Below are 17,600 nucleotides of genomic sequence, written 5' to 3'. Positions count from 1 at the left end.
GACGCCCCGCCCCCGGCCTGATCGGTCCCTTACTGAGCTGCCTTCCCCAGCATCCTCACGCCCCTTGTCCCCGGGCAGACGCCGTAACTCCCACAGCAGTGGTGATTCCTTAGGGAACGGGACAGACGGCGGTGAGCACGCTTGCGGGCCGCTCGGGTCAGCGCGGTCCAGGTGTGCAGTCTAGGTGGGACTCTCGGCTCCGAGAGCTCATGCAGCTCGGGATACGTGGGCGCATCTGTTGTCCTGAAGCTGTACCTGCACGGGAGCGAGTTGGGACCCAAAACGTCAGGGAATGGGGGTGAGCTGCTCTAACGCAAAGCCCTAAAGCTTGAGGGGCCTGCGGGTTACCTCGCATTCCACCAGGGTTGGAAAGCTCCGAAGGCAGCCGGGCCTGAGCGTGGCCTGCTCTCCACCGCCGAGGCCATGCGGCCCTTCCCCTGCAGCCTGCCGGGCACTCGTGTACGGTAGGGATGAATGCCCGGGGGCTGAAGCGCGCCAGGACCTCCCTCTGCCCAGTCTCGACACCGTCCGGCTTTTGGAGCAGCTTCGGGATGGGGCGGTGTTCCCGTGCTCCGCCTCCTCGTCACCCAATCGACAGCGGCCCCTGACCCCCTCCCCGCCGCTGAAACCCCAGCGGAGACCCTGGCAGCTCACGGGAACTCTGGGAAAGTTTCCCCTCCGCCTCCTCTGCACAAGCCAAAGCGCGTACGGGGCGTGGCTCACTTGCGAGGGCCGCGCCCCTTCCAGACGCGCGTTCCGATTGGCTCAGGGTGTCGTCCGTCAGCTCCGGCGGCGGGCGCTTCCCTGGGCTGCGGCGGGGCGGAGCTTGCAGAGGAAGTCATCTCCGTCTCTCCTAGCTGTCCAAGACGGAGGAGGAGCTTGCTGCAGGGGCGGGGGGGACGCTGGGCTGGGCGGACGACTCGGCGGTGGTGGCGGCGGTGGCGGCAGCGGGGACCTTGGTCAGGGGCGCCATAGTATGTGAGACTATAGACGTGGAGGACAATGCGGGCTGGGCTCCGACGCGTGGGAAACTTAACCTTCTGGGGCCCTGCTCGGGGGTCCCGGCCTCGGGGGTGGGGCACTGAGCCCGCGGGCGGGGCGGGGCGGGGTCCGGGCTGAGGTTGGGTGTGGGGGCTCGGCCCTGCAGGCTGTGGCAGGTTCGGGTTTCGGGGGCCTGTGCAGGAGGGAGGCCGGGGAGCGTGGTGAGCTCCAGCCAGGCCCGCGCCCCCGTGCTGCTCCCTGGGGCCCAGGAAGGGCACCTATAGTTTTTTGCGGAGCAGGCACTGGAGATGCGGCTTTGGCTGCTGTCAAGCTGTGCTTTTCTCCTCTGTTTTGACCTTGTGCAAGTCATTTTATGTTATCCTGTTGCCCCTCTTTAATTGGTTGTCTCCTCTTCCCCTTTACCTAAACATAAAAAAATTAAAGTGACGTGGGAATGTCTTGAGCTTTGGGGCGGAGGGGCTTCACTGAGATCTGAGCAAGCTGTATGGGGTGATAGAAGAGTTTAGGTTAGGTGTTGGGTTCTTTACTCGAACTTATGAGAAACTAATCATTAAACCTCTTGGTGTTTTTAGTTCTTTTAGGGGCAAAATGGTAGTGGTTACTATAAGTCAGGCTTAAAAATGACTACCATTTAATTTGGTACTGTACTCTGGTTTACAGAAGCACTTGGCATTAAGTACCTGACCTGTCAACAACCTCTTAAGGCATCATTCTGGTTTTACAGTGGGGAAATTGAGGCCTAATGAACTTATGATTTTACCAGAAAAGTATAGGTAATAAAAGTCTTCTAGAGGGAAGGATGGGAGCAACTACTGAGTGTTTTCTAGTGCCTGATACTTGCTAACCTAAGATAAAATAAAAAAAGGCTGCTATGGCCCATGAAAACAAGTCCATTTTACTATAAGCATATCCAACTTCCTTAGGTTACTGTGTGATATGATACAGTCACTGGGGACAGAACTAGGTCTAAAATATCAACTTTGCTAAAGTTTATTGTTCCATTGTATCTTTTTACTCAAAGAAAGGTGCTTTGAAATGCACAGAGTTTTAGAACATGCCAAGCAATGTTCTTTTTTGTTTTGCTTATTTTGCTTTTGGTGGCACTGGGGTTTGAACTGAGGTCTCATGCTTGCTAGGTAGGTGCTCTACCACCAGCTCCTGAGCAGTGTCCTTACTGCTTCTGTTGAGGCAGTGCAAACTGGAAGCAGCGGCATCTGGTAGCTTCAAACTTTTGATTACTATTCCTCTCTGTCCCTCTTCCCCATCTTAACTACAAATGACCCCACTTTCTCTTCTCTTATGTCTACACATGGTTCACAAAAAGGATGCAATATTTGAAATCCAGGGTAATTGGGTACTTAATTGGTGTTCCAGTTCTCCTTCTGTCTGTCTTACGAACTTCCTTTGGTATGGATCTCCCTTTCTGTGGCTAGATGATAATGTATGTGAATTTATCCCTAGCTCTTATGATTTTTCTGGAGCAAAGCCTGATCTGGAGAAAGGTAGGCATGTGTGCAGTAAACTTATGAATGGGGCTGTTTCTGGGGTCTCTATCACTCCCCCCTTGTTGACCTGCCCATTTCTTTAGGACAGGCTTTTGGAGTTTGTGGTCTGGCCTTTACCTTCTTGATTCAAGTATAGTTTTCATTGGTGTTGTGATTTGCTACCTGACTCTTTCCTTTCTCTTGTGCTGCATTTCATGGATATGTAGAACTTAGCAGTGGTTGTACTGGTCATTTGATGTATTTCCTGATTTGTGAGTACACCAAACTATTTGACTTTGAATTCTAATTTTATATGTGTTGTTATCACCTTTTTTCTGCTTAAGGTATTCCTCTTTCCTTCCCAGGCTGCCTTTTATTTGGAAATGGAATTTGGATTCTGTCTTTGCTCTTCTGACTGTGAAATTACTCAGCTCCTCGAAATTTATCACCAAAGCATTTTAAATCCTAGACCTTTAGTGGTTATTCACATGCCTTTTGAGGAACAATCTCATATTTCAAAGTCCTCCTGGAGCTTAATAAAGTATGCCACAGATACCTTTAAAGCAGAACAAATCAGGCATGGTGATACAGACTTGTAATCCCAGCTCTCAGAAGGTTGAAGCAGGAGGAATTTGAGTTTGAGGCCAACCCGGGCTACCTATTGAGACCCAGTCTCCAAAAACCAAAAACAAAACAAATAAAACCAAACTGCTTTCAAAACTGAAACTCACTGTAGGAAAAAATGATTAAAAAAATACTATTTCTTCTTTACTCTTTAATATAGAAAATGACAGTACCTTAATGTTCTGCTAGAAGTTTCAATTATCCTTGCCATTCTCTCTTTCTCATCCTTTCTCTTTGTCTTGTCAAAACTAAACACCTTATTGGTATTCACCTACCAATTTCTGCTGCTCTCAATCTTTCACAAGTCTAGCCTAGACTACATTGGTACTAGTTACTTTCTGACTTGTTTTCCCAACAATCTAATGTCTATCTGAATTTGTGTAATGACCTCGCTTAACAAACTGCATGATACCCTGAATTGCCTATACAATAAAGGACAACTTCTTTTTTTTTAAATAAGTGTCATATTTCTATGTAGTAAGAAATTTCATCATGATATTTCCATACATACATATGCTGTACCTTGGTCATAATTTCCCCTTCTCTCCCCCTTTTCCTTTCCTCTTCTACCTCCCCAGTAGTCCCTCTTTTACTTTCATGACCTTGGATTGGTTTGTTTTGTTTCCCATTAGCTTCCACAAATAAGAGAAAGTGTGGTATTTGTCTTTGAGGAGCTGGATTACTTCACTTAACATGATGATCTCTGCTTCTGTTTTCTAGAAAATAATTTCATTCTTCTTAAGGGATGAGTAAAACTTCATTGTGTGTATATACCACATTTTCTTTATCCACTCTTCTGCTGATGGGCACCTAGGCTGGTTCCCTAACTTGGCTATTGTGCCTCTATAAACATGGGTATGCAGGTGTCTCTAAGCTGATTTTGATTCTTTTGGATATGTTCCTGGAAATGGTATATGGCTAGATCATTGGGGAGTTCTGTTTTTAATTTTTTGAGGAACCTCTCTACTGATTTCCATAGTGGCTGGACTAGTTTATATTCCCATCAACAGGAAGATTTCTTTTTTTGCTCATATGTGTTTTATTGATGATGACAGCCATTCTGACTGGGGTGAGGTAGAATCTCAATTTGATTTGCATTTCCCTGATGAAGGCCAGTTTCTGTTAGAGGACCTTTGTAGTCTGTGGCTCCAAATTTCATTTTCTCACCTTGTTTCCCATCTTGTTCTGAAGAAATGCACCTGTTCTGTGATACCAATGCTTTGCTGTGTGTCTGTGTTTTTGCACATAGTGTTTATTGTGCCTAACTGAATCCCATTCATCTTTTAAGGCTCAACTCTTCATAAAGCCTCTTCCCACTTTGCTAATTCTATTTACTTTTCTTTACTCTCATAGCACTTTGCTTATGTATTTATGTAGCACTTATATAGCTTTATGTTTAGCAGTTTGTTTTGGTAGCCTCCTTATGGTCAGACATATTTATTTTTGTACACTCAGTATCTAAAAGAGAATTTAAAAACAAGAATACCATAAGGAATTCTCTCATGGGGTTTATAATGAATCTGGGACATAGTAGATATATAAAAGTGGTTGTGGAATGAATTAATAGTAGAAAAGACATTTAAATATATAGAGATTTTCTGGACAGTAAATAGTGGTCTTTTCTTCCTTTTATCATTCCTTTCCTTGTGAAGAACATACAGAGCAAACAGCTCAACCCATCCTTGCTTGCTGTAATGAGTGAGTGCTGCTTCTGGGGAAGTAGAAGGTAGTTCAGGGTGTGAGATGATTGGGAAAGATTGAGCCTACTGACTTGGACCCCATGGATTCAGAGAGAAGCAAGATGTGATGGCTGGTAGCAAGCTGGGTTTGCATCAAGAGTGAATACCTGAAAGTGGAACTAGAGCTGTGTTGTTTTCCCTGTGTGTTTTTTTTTTCCTTTTAGAGTTAATTTGGACAAAACATTTTGAAATATCTCCATTTTGAGTCTACAATAAATAGTAAAATTTTTCTTATAGATAATGTTTTCTATATTTCTTTGGTCCTGAAAAAAAGTGATACAGGAATTAAATTTGAGGGTTGTGTTACTGGGGTTTGAACTCCCAGCCTTGCCTGTGCTTGGGGGTGAGCCATGCTCCCAGCCCTTTTTTTGTTTTAGTTATTTTTTAGGTAGGATCTCCTGTTTTTGCTCAAGGCTAGCTTTGGATTATGATCCTCTGGATCTCTGGTATCTGCCTCCTGAATAGCTAGGATTATTAGGAATGAGCCAACATGCCTGGCCTTTTTTCTTTTTAAGACAGGGTTTCACTAGGTAGCCTAAGTTGGCCTTGAACTTGCTATGTAACTCAAAATCATGATCCTCTTGTCCTAGCCTCCTGGAATTGTAGACTTGTGCCATCATGCAGCCAACTTGAGCCTTTTCTTTTTCTATACTGCGGATTGATTCTAGTGCCTGGTGCTTGCTTAAGCCTTGCCCCCCAGCTAACATGAGGTTTTCAAAACTCCATAGCTTTCTGGACAGTCTTCTATGTCCAGAAATGTTCCAGTAGGAAGCACACCAGATATGGGCAATCTGAAAACCTAGGTTCTCATCCTGGTCCATCATTTATAAGCCATGTTGTGACTTCAAGTAAGTCTTCTGAGCCCCAGTTTAATTGTGGCACAATCGTGGGATTGCTTGAAGATTGAATTAGAATTTAAGAAAGAACTGGCAAAACTGTAAAGCACTGAGAAGCTTTAGGATAGTTTAGGGCTTCAAAGCCAAGGAATACAGCCTCAATTTGAAAAGAAGTTCTATAGTTGCACAGTCATTCATTTAACCATCAGTTACTTATGAAGCAATATTTTGGGTGCTTGGGTAAGTAAGTTCCTCATTCCTTCTTCCCACTAGACTATAGAGCTTTGCCTAGGAAGGAAGACATATTAAACAGGTCCTTATACAAATAATTGCTATTAAGATAACAATATTAGATAACAGTATAGTGAAGATACATTGAAACAATAATTCATGAAAGACACACATAAGTACATACTTGAAAAAAGCATTGTTAAAGTATCTCAGAGACATACAGCATGGTTTTATTACTGCTTCCTGGCTTGAGTGAGTAGTTTTATGGTGCTGGGAGTTGAGGGACAACACAGTGAACTGTGTTTAAGTTGGGCTCTCAGGTTTCACAGACTGCAATTGAACTATCAGATACCAGAATCATTGTAATAATGGGCTGTGTTGCAGTGTGACTCTGTTTCCATAGAAAGCCCTAGAGGCCAGGTGTCCATGTGGCATTTCATGGAACCTGCCTGTCAGAGAAGAGTGGAGTATTGAGTAAAGCTAGCTAGGTGAGGTTAGATGACTCAGTACATTATCTAGTTAACAAAGCTGAGTATGGTGTTATGAGAGTTTCTCCAGCCAGGTACCTTGTACTAGTTAAAGTATTTTGTTTTTGTTCTTGTGAATTTAGAGTAGTTGTTTAACAATAATCATTTTCTCTAGGACAGTTACTGCCTTCATCGTGTACATTTAGGTCTGTAACCTATAAGTTTTAGAGGACTTTTTCGTATGAATTCTGATTAGTAAGGATAGGGGAGGAGAGGAAATTATTTGGTGTCAGTTTCAAATGATACTGAAATGGTTAGGGTAAGCTTTGCTGCAGTAACAAATAGATCCAAACATGCAGTGACCTCACAGTAGAGGTTTATTTCTCAATTCCTTAATAATCTAAGAAGGTTCCAGGTGGTGGTGGCTGTTGAGAGTTGATGAATGTAAGTGTTTTGGTGGAGGAGGCTCTTTAAAACAATACTCTACCTCAGCTTTCTAGCACTGTGAGAATATGAATTCATGTTTATTCCTCCCCTCCACCACCAAAAAAAAAAGCAATACTCTAAGACCCAGGCTGCTAGAAGCATGTCTGTCCTGAACACAAAGCTTCTAAGGACATCCTGAGGAATCATAACTTTTATTCTCACTGCCTTGGCTAGCACTCAGTCTTAAAGTGACACCAGCTGCACACAGAACTGGGAGGTGTGAATGGTTTGTGCTAAGGAAGAAGTGGAACAATAGTCTGTGCCACAAAACCCCAAAGTACTCAGTTTCACTTTCTGCATCTTGTTTTGTAAGATGTTTTTGAAAAAAGAAGATGTAAAAGGAAGCCAGGCAAATGAAAGCATAATGGGGGATACTTCTTATTCAAGAAGTATTTAATCTGTGTTATTCATAGGGTTGTGCTAAGCACTTTGAGGGTTAAATGATGATGAGACATGATCCCTTACTTTTAGTGGCCAATAGTACAGTTTTATTAATGAGTGTGGTTCCAGGGAGACTGATACATCTAACCTCCAGTAGGGATTTGTTGGGTCAGAGTAGGCTAGGATGGAATGGACCATGATGACAGTAAAAAGATGTGATGATCCATAAAAGGCCAAACTCCAGGTAATGACTACCTTGATGTCAGATAACTGACTTCAGTCAGATGGTACCTCAGGAAACTGAGGAGCCAGTGGGCCACAGGGCCAGGGTTAAAAGCTGAGGGTTAGCAGAGAGATATGAGGGTTCTAGAAAGGGGGACCCTAGTGGAGAAGGACAGAAGTCACGATAAGAAAGTTATCATAAAAAAAGCAGTATGGGAATAGGTTTAACTTGAACCTGGGAAAAATTCTATTTAACAAAACGGTTATCATACATTCTTAGTTTTTTTTCCTCTGACACCTAAGGTATGTGATTCATTTCTATTAGTCACTACAGTAGAGAGTTTGAAAGAGGGGTACAAATACCCGCTTTGGTATGGAGAGGATTAATTCGAGCACCTCTGGGGGTTTCACATAGTTTGAAGAAACAAACAATTTTGATCTTTCTCTCCATCTACACAAACCCTGGTGTAGACATAGCTTCCCTTTGTCTATGTGTGTTCATTAACTTCACCCCTTACAGAGTCACAAGCAGCTTCTAACAATAAATGCCCTTTAAGAGAGGTGTAAAGTATACTTCCTAGGCAAGAAGGGAGGAATACCATAAAGTTTGGGTAACTTGGAAGATTTTATGGAAGTGGGGCATTTGAGCATCTTTATGTTGCTATGTTATACTTGATCTGCTTTTTAAAAAGGCAAACTAATTAAAATAGGTGATTAGAATTTCAGTATTATTAAAAACAAGAATGCTAATGCTTTTAAAGTAAAACTTACATGTCTTCAAGGAGACATTCAGGTTGGTGTGGTAGTCACATGATTCTTCTAGCACTTCTGTTGCTAGGCTTTGACATAGATGTACAGGTAGGCGTTGTGAACCTCAATGTGGGTGTCATAAGCACTTAATGTGTGTATTATCTCATTCTGTGAATTCAGTGTGGCAGGTTGTTATACTCATCACTTTCATAGGCTTTAGTAATAGGAGATATTAAATGATTTGTTTAACTCTAGGGGAGGTAGACTCAGGGCTCCTGTCCCCCACTTCAGTGCATTACAGCACTTACTATCTCCCAGTAATGGTACTGACTACTAGCTGAAGTCAGAAAAGTTATTTTTGATACATCAATCCATTGAAAATGCTAACTTTACCTCCCAAGCATTCACAACTTGAGTGGTACCAGATCCAATGTACAATGTAGACAACTTATGTTAGTATACAGAGGCCAGAGCTCCTGGTTGAGGTGTCCCCTCCCCCATCAATTAACCTTAACTCCTTCTAATAATGGCTTCATGCCAGAGTACACTGGCATGTACCAGAACTCTCTGAAAGCAGAACACTGTGTTCCAGCACTCCTATTAGTTCCTTTATTCCTATGCCTTTTTTATATTTCTGCAAACATTTAATCTTCTCATCAAGCATTTTAGATTTAGATGTATTCTATGAAATAAATACATATTAAAATATATACTGTCCATATTATCTACTTTGCTCAAAACAGTTCCTTTTGAGACTGAACATTTTTAATGTTCTCTTGTCTGTCCTGTGTGGTATCTTTAAGATCTTTTCATGGGTCTGCCTTTGCCTAGTTCCACGTAAAAGACCTAGTGATCTAGGCTTAGTTCCTGTGCCACCCACCATTACCACTTTTACCTTGGTTGGTTTATAAACAACAAATTTATTGTTCACAGTCCTGGAAACTGGGAAGTTAGGATCAAAGCACTCATAGATTTGATGTCTGATGAGAGCTTCCTGGTTTATGGATGATGTCTTATCTGGATCCCCACACGGCTGAAGGGCAAGAGAGCTCTCTGTTTTTTTTGTTTTGTTTTGTTTTGTTTTTTTCCTTTTTGTGATACTGGGGATTGAACCTAGGGGCTTGCACTTGCTAAGCAAGTGCTCTATCACTTAAGTTACATCCGCAGCTCTTTTTGCTTTTATTTCGTTTCTGAGAGAAGGTCTCACTAACTTTGCCTGAGCTGGCCTCAGAGTCAGGATCTTCTTACTGCTGCCTCCTGAGTAGCTGAAATTTATACATGAGCCACCACACACAGCACAGAATTCTTTACTGAACCTAAGGTAATTGGCTATGTGTCTTTTTGTTGACTTTCAGAAGCCTTATGTTTCCTAACTTATACCATACCACCCAGTTAACCAGATCTGTGGCTGGCCACAAAGTCCTGGATCATATTAACTTGAATGATGTTGATTTTATTTCTTGGTGATTTTATCCATGAAAGCTTTTTTTCTCTAGGCCAGTCTGGCAGTGGATATTCACCGTCTATTTACATGAGATGTTCTCTATTGGTAACTAATGCCTCGAGTTCTAATTATAGACCTTGTGCTTGTCAGCTCTGAAGCAGTTGGGAATACTGAAAAGAGATCAGCAGGAATTCATATTTTGGCTCTCTGAAGTCAGTGATTGGCTGGCTGGAAGCCAGCAGCTGTCCTGTGGTTGGGTGTATGAATGAAGCCTGCGTGAAGGGCCCAGATGCATCTGTATTCTGGAAGACCCTGTGTAACTTTACCATCTCTTTCCAGTCTGACTAGAGGGTCCCATTCAGGCAAAATAGTAAATTGATTTTTATTTTATAATATGAAGGTTTTGAACAGAAGAGATAAAATTGCAAGTCTTATTTTTAAAAAGAGAATGATCAGACTAAGTTCATATTTTTTTCCTAGTAGAGAAAAATTTTTAAATGTTGTTTTAATTTTTTGACACAGGGCCTTGCTATGTAACTCAGGTTGGCTTGAACTCATCATCTTCCTGCCTCAATCTCCCAAGTGCTGGGATTACAGGCTTGAACCATCATGCCTAGCTTACATTTTTTTTAAAATACTGAAAAATTTCACCTTTTTTTCTGCCTTTGTAAGGGTAAATAAGACTTAGTTTTGGGAATAGAGAAATCATTCAACAATAACAAAAGATACATTTATAGAACTTTTAAGTGGGAGAGGATATTTGGTTTTCTGTTTATAATGTAATTGAGTACATATTACTTGCTGTTTTTAAAGGTATTTCCTGCATCAGGTCTGCTGATGTACTCCCTGTCTTGCTGTTAGATGGCATCTTTGTATTTTGAAAGATATTTCCATGTTTATGCAAGTTAGTCAGACAAGCATTGTTAAATAGAGGAAGCAGACAGGTATATTTGCATGTGGTTTTATATTTGACAAACCTTTTTGGGTGTAATTTCTCATTTGATCCCAATGACATCTCTAGGACCTAGAGAAGTGAAGTGACCCAAAGTCTTAAAGCTGATAAGTGGCCAGCTGGGTCTCAAACCCAGTTCTCCCATCAGGGCCACTGTCTACTCTGTAATGTTGCTCTCACCAGAGGGAGCGGGCTGTAACTTCTCTTCTGTGCCTTCACAGTACTAGTGCTGTATCTTCTAAGTTCAGATGGCCATAAGGGCTCCAGCATCCTTTTATGGGACTTGCAGAGCTATTTTTGTGTGTAGTTTTTAGGAAGTCTTAAATATTCAGAGTTTTTCAAAACTTACTTTAAACTTTGAGAGACTTGACTAAAACTTGGAAGGATGATTTCTGGATAGGCTGGGGACTGGGAAGGAATAGTGATAGAAAATATAAACTGTACCAGTTATTCTCATTAGTGTTGTGGTTTTATTTATTTTCAAGCTTAAAGGAAATGGTGAGTGAGATTCTGGCATTTGATACTATAATTTACTTTTAAGTCTTTTTAAGAACCTATGAAAATATGATATTGGCAGGTACTGATTTCTCTCTTGACCAACTCCTGAAAAGGAGAATCTTAATTCTATGAATTTGTTCTGTTTTTTAAAAATATAGGTATTCTTATACTGTAATTATGTAATTGTATATACACACACACACACATATAGAGAGAGAGGCAGATAGACAGACACAGAGGTACAGTATCCCCAAGCTGGCCCCAAGCTTACAATGTAGCCCAGGTTGGCCTCAAACTCGTGATCTTTCTGCCTCAGTCTTCCGAATGCTGGGATTACAGGTATGCACCACCATGCCTGGTTTTATATTTCAATTTTTAATGCCATAAGGACGTTGTTAGATCTTATATGCAATAACAGATACAGAGCATGAAGAATCCTGGCTAAATATGAAAAAGGATTACCTGAAAGAAAATGAGTACTATAAAACTAAATACTTTATTACCAGTTAAAATGTTAAAAATGAAATACATAGTGGTAAAAAAGAATACAAATATTTCAGTACTCTTTTTGTTCTTCATGATGTGAGGGATCAAATTCAGGGTCTCACACATGCTAGGCAAGTGCTCTGCCACTGAGCTATACTAGCAGCCATGTATCTTAGAACTCTTGACACAGCACTCTGGGCACAGTTGCTGCTATAGTGTTGCTAAGAGAAGACAGCATATATCCCATTTGATCCTCTTTCATTTGGGGTCTTGCTCTTAACCTTTTAAGTTGGTTCTCAGTACTGAAGTGTTCTTGGGGCTAAGAGGTGTGTGTGCAGTAAATTCCTTCTCTTAAAAAATTTATAGCTTGTTTTATTAAGGCTGTATTTTGCTTGTGTCTTGGAAAATCTAATGTAGATAAATGGTGATTGGTAAGTTTATGTTTAAAAAACTATAGCCAGCTCTTATACATTACATGTTTTTGTTATCACAATGAAAAAAGAAAACGTCAGTTGTTTGACAAAAAGTAAGTTATAACCATTTTTGTTCTTTTTTTTAAAAAGCCACAAACAACTCTTAAGTATTTGTGGTTATTGTAGGAACATATGTGCCTTAGACAAATGCCAAGAAAAGATGCCAGATCATAATTATCCATTTGCAGAAACTTCTTTTTGAATAAGTATTTCATGATTAAGGCTCTAGAAAGTATAAGTTTAAAAGAAGCCCAGCACAACAATAAAAAAATGTGGAAAAAAAAGAGAAGTCATTTCAGGATCTTAAAATGCCATTTTGGGATTCTTTCTTAGTTTTTTTTTTTTTTGGGTGATACTGGGGTTTGAACTCAGGGCCTTACACTTGCTAGGCAGATGCTGTACCACTTGAGCACTCCACCAGCCCTTTTTTTGTGTTGGGCATTTTTGAGATAGGGTCTTGCAAACTATTTGCCTGGAGTAGCTTTGAACCTCTGTTCTCCTGATCTCTGCTTCCTGAGTAGTGAGGATTCAGGAGTAGCTACTGGCACCCAACTCTTTCTTAAATTCTAAGGAAGAAATGTTAATGCATTGCCAAATTGACTAAGTGTTGGTGGGCACAGGGAAGAGTGAAAGGGCTGGCTGGAATGATGCGTAAAATCAGTTGTCATTATAGTCCTAAAAATTGAGTATAATTTGCTGACTAGCTTGTAGAATTTGTAATAACTAATGAGTATCCTATTTCTTCTGCTTGTTGGTACAAAACAGTGAGACGATTTAAGCGGAAACATCTTACAACTATCGACTGCCAATATTTGGCTCGGAGTCACTTGGCTGTGACCCAGCCCTTCGGTCAAAGATGGACAAACAGAGATCCGAACCATGGTCTCTATCCTAGACCCAGAACAAAAAGAGGGAATAGGGGTAGGTCTTTAAAAAGGTACCTTGCATTTCAAAATCTACAGTCTGTGTGGCCTTTGAATATCTAGTATTTGTTTATACCACTGTTGTGATCTTACAGTCTTGTTGCAATAGTTTAACACTTTTTGTCAGTAATTCTGTATTTTCCATGAGAATTCTATCCTATTAGAATGGTTGGGATAAGCCCCAGGAAATTTGCTATCATGTGTAATATAAAGTGATAAAAAACATGGATCAGTATTACTGTTATTTCAATCCAGAAACGTTGTGATTATGCCATTCCTTATTAATCTTTATCCAGTCTGTCACAAGGTTCACTGTATCATTATTTTTCCTTTGAAATGTTCCCTAATTCAATGCTTGCATGGTAGACTGTGCCCTTGTCACCCAGTGTCTGGAACACTGTAAGTAGCCTTCTCCTTGACCAGATTTTAATTTTCCCACATCAGCTGGGATATATGTTATGAGTCTGAACATGACTATTTTCTATCATGTCACAGCTCTTCTTTTTTTTTTTTAATTTTCAAAAAGAATATGTGCCTTTTTTTAAATTCATTTATTCACATGTGCATACATTGTTTGGGTCATTTCTCCACTCTGCCCCCCTCCTCCCCTCTCCCCCGCTTCCCCCCTCAGTTCCAGGCAGGTCCTGTTCTGCGCTTATCATTAATTTTGTTGAAGAAAAGACACAATCATAAGGAAGACAAAGTGTTTTACAGCTATTCTTAAGAACCTACTATAAAATGTTTTCATGGTACTGTTGTGGACTCAGGCTTATCCTTGTCATCACCAAATAGCTTTTTAATTTTATTTTTTTCAATTAACATAATATTTATACTCATTTATGGGGTATAGTATGATAATTTATTGCAGTGTACAGTCTGCAGTGATCAAATCAGGGTGGCTAACATTCCATGTCCTCAAGCATTTTGATATCAATTACTAATGCATGAAAGTTCACTTCTGGCAATTATATTTTCTTATTACCCTTCTCCATACCAGTTGAATTTTACTTTTTCTAATACCTGCTAGTATAATCTAGATTGCCTTTTTTCTCTTTGATACATTTTATTTCAGAATCAAATTTAAATACTAACCTAGTTTTTGTTAAACATTGTTTCTCACTTTTGGTACTACTGTAATCAATTATATAGTTTTCAACTTAATTACATACTATCTGATACTTAGTTTGTTTTGTGTATATGTCAACTTCTGGTCTGTGTGGTGAGTTCTCCAGGACTCTGAGCATGGCACTGAGCACGAAGTAGGATCTTGACTATTGATGTGACTACCTTTAACAATTAGGAAATGTCAGGATTTAACCAGGCTTTATTGGCTTTAAAACTATGGGTTTGAGTCACATTGCCCTAGAAGCAGTTATAATTGTTTTTTTCCCTAATATGAAAGAAATTTTGGGCTGGTGGAGAGGCTTAAGTGGTAGAGTACCTGCCTAGCAAACATGAGGCCCTAAGTTCAAACCCCAATACCTACCACCCCCCCACACACAAAAAAAGAATTGAAAGAAATATTAATTTCAATCCATAAATTCATTTAAAGGCTAAACCAAGTTTTAGTCCATTCTTTTATTTTCCAAAGTAAGAAATTTTGTTAATAGTCATTTAGAAAGAAACCACGTATATTATATATTGATAAGGTGTTCACTTTATTGGCATTTAAAAATAACTTTTAGAATTTAGAAAATGCCGTGATGATGTGTGAAATCACTGTTTGGGTTTCCCTAGATGCCTGAAAGGTCTGTGGGGTCAGGGAATATCACTTTATTTATTTCAAAATTAAAGGTACTTAGTAAATGCTGATTGAATAAATGTGTTAAAAAGATTAAGTACCACTCTAATAATAGGAAAATAATTTTGACTCCCTCTTTAATGTGTCATCACCACAGGGGGAAGTAAGAATAAATTAAAAGGACCTTAATTCTTGTCAAACGAGGAGTGGGATTTTTGAACCTGATAGCTTAAAGCATGTTCTTTCTACTTAAGCAAGCTTAGACTTCCAGTTGTAGGAGCAAACAAGGAGAGGCGTGTAGTGTGAGTGGATGTGTGAATGTGCTTGTGAGCAGTCATGTCCTTTCTGTCCATTCGGGTGTCCAACATGCAGCATTTAACCTTGTTCTTGTACATGTTGTAGGATGTAATGTAGGCCATAACACCACCGAAAGACCAGTCTTTATCTCTTTCTAAAAATATGTCTGGTTACTTTTGATTAGCTGTTTGCATAACCACCTGACTCATAAACGTATCTGACTCTTTCCTCTTTTAACATAGATAATTAAGAGTGAGGTCAACAGTCAGTGATCGTGTTTTGTCCATTCTGTTTGGGTTCTCTACAGGTCAAGGATGTCAAAAATACATCCCTGAGTTCTTCCTAGCTGGCCAGCAGCAGTGTACCAATGACATGGCCAAGAGCAGTTCTGTCTGCCAAGACAGTTGTCAGGACTCCGAGGGTGACATGATCATTCCTGCAGAGAGCAGTTGCGCCCTGCCTCAGGAAGGTGATGGAGAAGTAAGATTAGACTCATCGGGGTCTTCTCTGCCCCCCAGGAAGCGGTCTCGGTCCTTTGAGGAAGAGAGAGATAAAGCTACAGATACCAGCCAGTGGGATGGATTTACTAAGAAAACCCTACGGCATCATTTGTCCCTGTCTTGCACAAAGCCTAGGGAAACTAGGCAAGAAGCAGAGGACTGTCTGTCACTGGGCTGTGTGGATTCTGGAGAAACTGGCCAAGACATTGAGGACATTGGTCCTGAGCCCATTCCTGATTCATACTATGGGCTTCTTGGGACCTTGCCCTGCCAAAAAGCACCAAGCCACATTTGTAGCCTGCCTAGTGAAGTCCTGAGGCACATCTTTGCCTTCCTCCCTGTGGAAGACCTCTATTGGAATCTGAGCTTGGTGTGTCACCTCTGGAGGGAGATAATCAGTGACCCCCTGGTGAGTAGAGTGCTTGGGTGAGTGACAACCCCTCTATCAGCCCACAGTGGCTTGACATAACTCAGATTTATGATTAGAGGATCTGTTCAGAAATGGACATTTCCATTTGCCTTCAGAATAATGTCCACACTCCATAGGGCAGTTAAGACCTCCAACGCTTGTCCCACCATATGAATTTAGTATCCTTGCTCACTTCATAATATATCTCTGTATTCTATCTGAATACATAATTTGCTGATGCTTCATTATAGATTGCCTGTTTGTGGTCCATCTGGGGTTGTTCTAACTCCCTCACCCCATTTAGAGGACCCCCATATCTCTGTTGCCATTTTACCTGTACTTCAAGGCTTATCAGCTACACTAACTGCTCCTTCCCATTCCATCTTGCTGAACTTCATCACTTGCTGTCTTTGTGCTACTTTTTACCTCTGTTAGCATAATTTATCACAACCTGTATTACGGTTTTAGACAGGCCTTCTCCCCACTTAAGATTATGAGCTCATTGATAGAAGCTAATGCTGGATCATTTTTGTTGAAGGCTGTTTGTCCTATTTGTTTTTGCATTCTCCATTTTTCTGCACCATTTTTACATACAGTAGATGATTAATAAATGCATCTTTCATTGGAGTCACCCTGCAGTACCTTTTGAGTTGGAACAATGGGAACAAACACATTCTTAGAAAAGACTTCGTTTTTTTCCCTCTTTCTTTCCTTCTCTCCCTGCACCCCCCGGAAAAGACTTCTTGATGCTACATTTAATTGTGTTGTTGCTCTAGCTGCTGGTTCTATCCTTTGTTGGAAAGAACCAACGTATGTTCGTTTATACTTCTTCCCATTTAGGTAAAGGTTCTTAGCTAAACTTGAGGGCTGGGAGAGTATTTTGTTTACCTAGGCAAAATAAGTCAGATATATAGAGATTAAGTCTCTCTCCAACTATAGTGAAGTTTAAAAATTTAGCAATGGTGTGCAAGATAGGTATATGAGGACAGAGTACATTTTTCTTTAAAGTACAAAAGATTTTGGAGAAAACTTTGTATCACTCTAACTCCATTCTTTGTTTAGGGTCCTCGTTCCTACTTTCTGAGAAATATCTTTTTGCTTTTATATGTGCACATGTTTATGTCATAATATTTCTGCCCACTAAATTGAGAATTCTCTGGTGTGAAGAGAACAGTTGTAGCTGGGAATGAATGAGGATTTTTCTCTATTCTGTCTGAGGAGATTCTTGGGACAATGGCCCAGCTTATACTTCCCTCTTGAAAAGTTAGAATAATGCTGTTCTGTTTTTTTTTTATCATCACTAGCAATGATACAGTGTATTTATTTTCAGTAATCTGTCATAGCTCTCAGATTATTTTTTCCTCTAGTGTCTGACTTTTATATTATGGTAATAGAGTGAGTCTGGCAGTGTTGCCTCCTTTTCAGTTTTTTTGAAGAATATATGGAGTGCTGCTGTTGATGGTTCTGTAAATATTCCGTAGGATTCCCCAGTGAAGCCATCTGGTTCTGGGCTTTTGATTGCTGATTTGAATACCTTTGTTCATTATTGATCTCTTTACACTTTCTATTTCTTTATGATTCAGTCCTGATAGGTTATGTGTTCTTAGTAATTTATTCTTTTCTTGTAACTCACTCAGATTGTTTATATGTTGTTC

At 40.4% G+C, this 17,600-nt stretch overlaps 1 protein-coding gene across 6 annotated transcripts in view; it reads left to right on the top strand.

Annotated features, from left to right (window-relative positions):
- Nucleotides 1–6: 6 nt before the first annotated feature.
- The window catches only part of Fbh1 (F-box DNA helicase 1), a 48,086-nt gene continuing 30,492 nt past the window's right edge, over nucleotides 7–17,600 (top strand). Inside the window, exons 1-3 of one of the 6 annotated variants that reach the window (XM_074056733.1) lie at nucleotides 7–131; nucleotides 12,841–12,996; nucleotides 15,344–15,945. In XM_074056733.1, the coding sequence (XP_073912834.1) occupies nucleotides 15,409–15,945 (537 nt within the window). In that variant the 5' untranslated portion in view covers nucleotides 7–131; nucleotides 12,841–12,996; nucleotides 15,344–15,408. Of the gene's footprint in view, nucleotides 132–163; nucleotides 299–854; nucleotides 975–12,840; nucleotides 13,013–15,343; nucleotides 15,946–17,600 lie in introns of those variants that run through there. The other 5 variants (XM_074056732.1, XM_074056728.1, XM_074056730.1 and 2 more) reach the window with 5 other exon arrangements.

This window comes from Castor canadensis, chromosome 15 (assembly GCF_047511655.1).
Source record: "Castor canadensis chromosome 15, mCasCan1.hap1v2, whole genome shotgun sequence".
In the NCBI taxonomy this organism is placed as follows: domain Eukaryota; kingdom Metazoa; phylum Chordata; class Mammalia; order Rodentia; family Castoridae; genus Castor; species Castor canadensis.
Note: the sequence above shows the minus strand (reverse complement) of the source record. Positions and strands in the feature narration are given on the sequence as shown.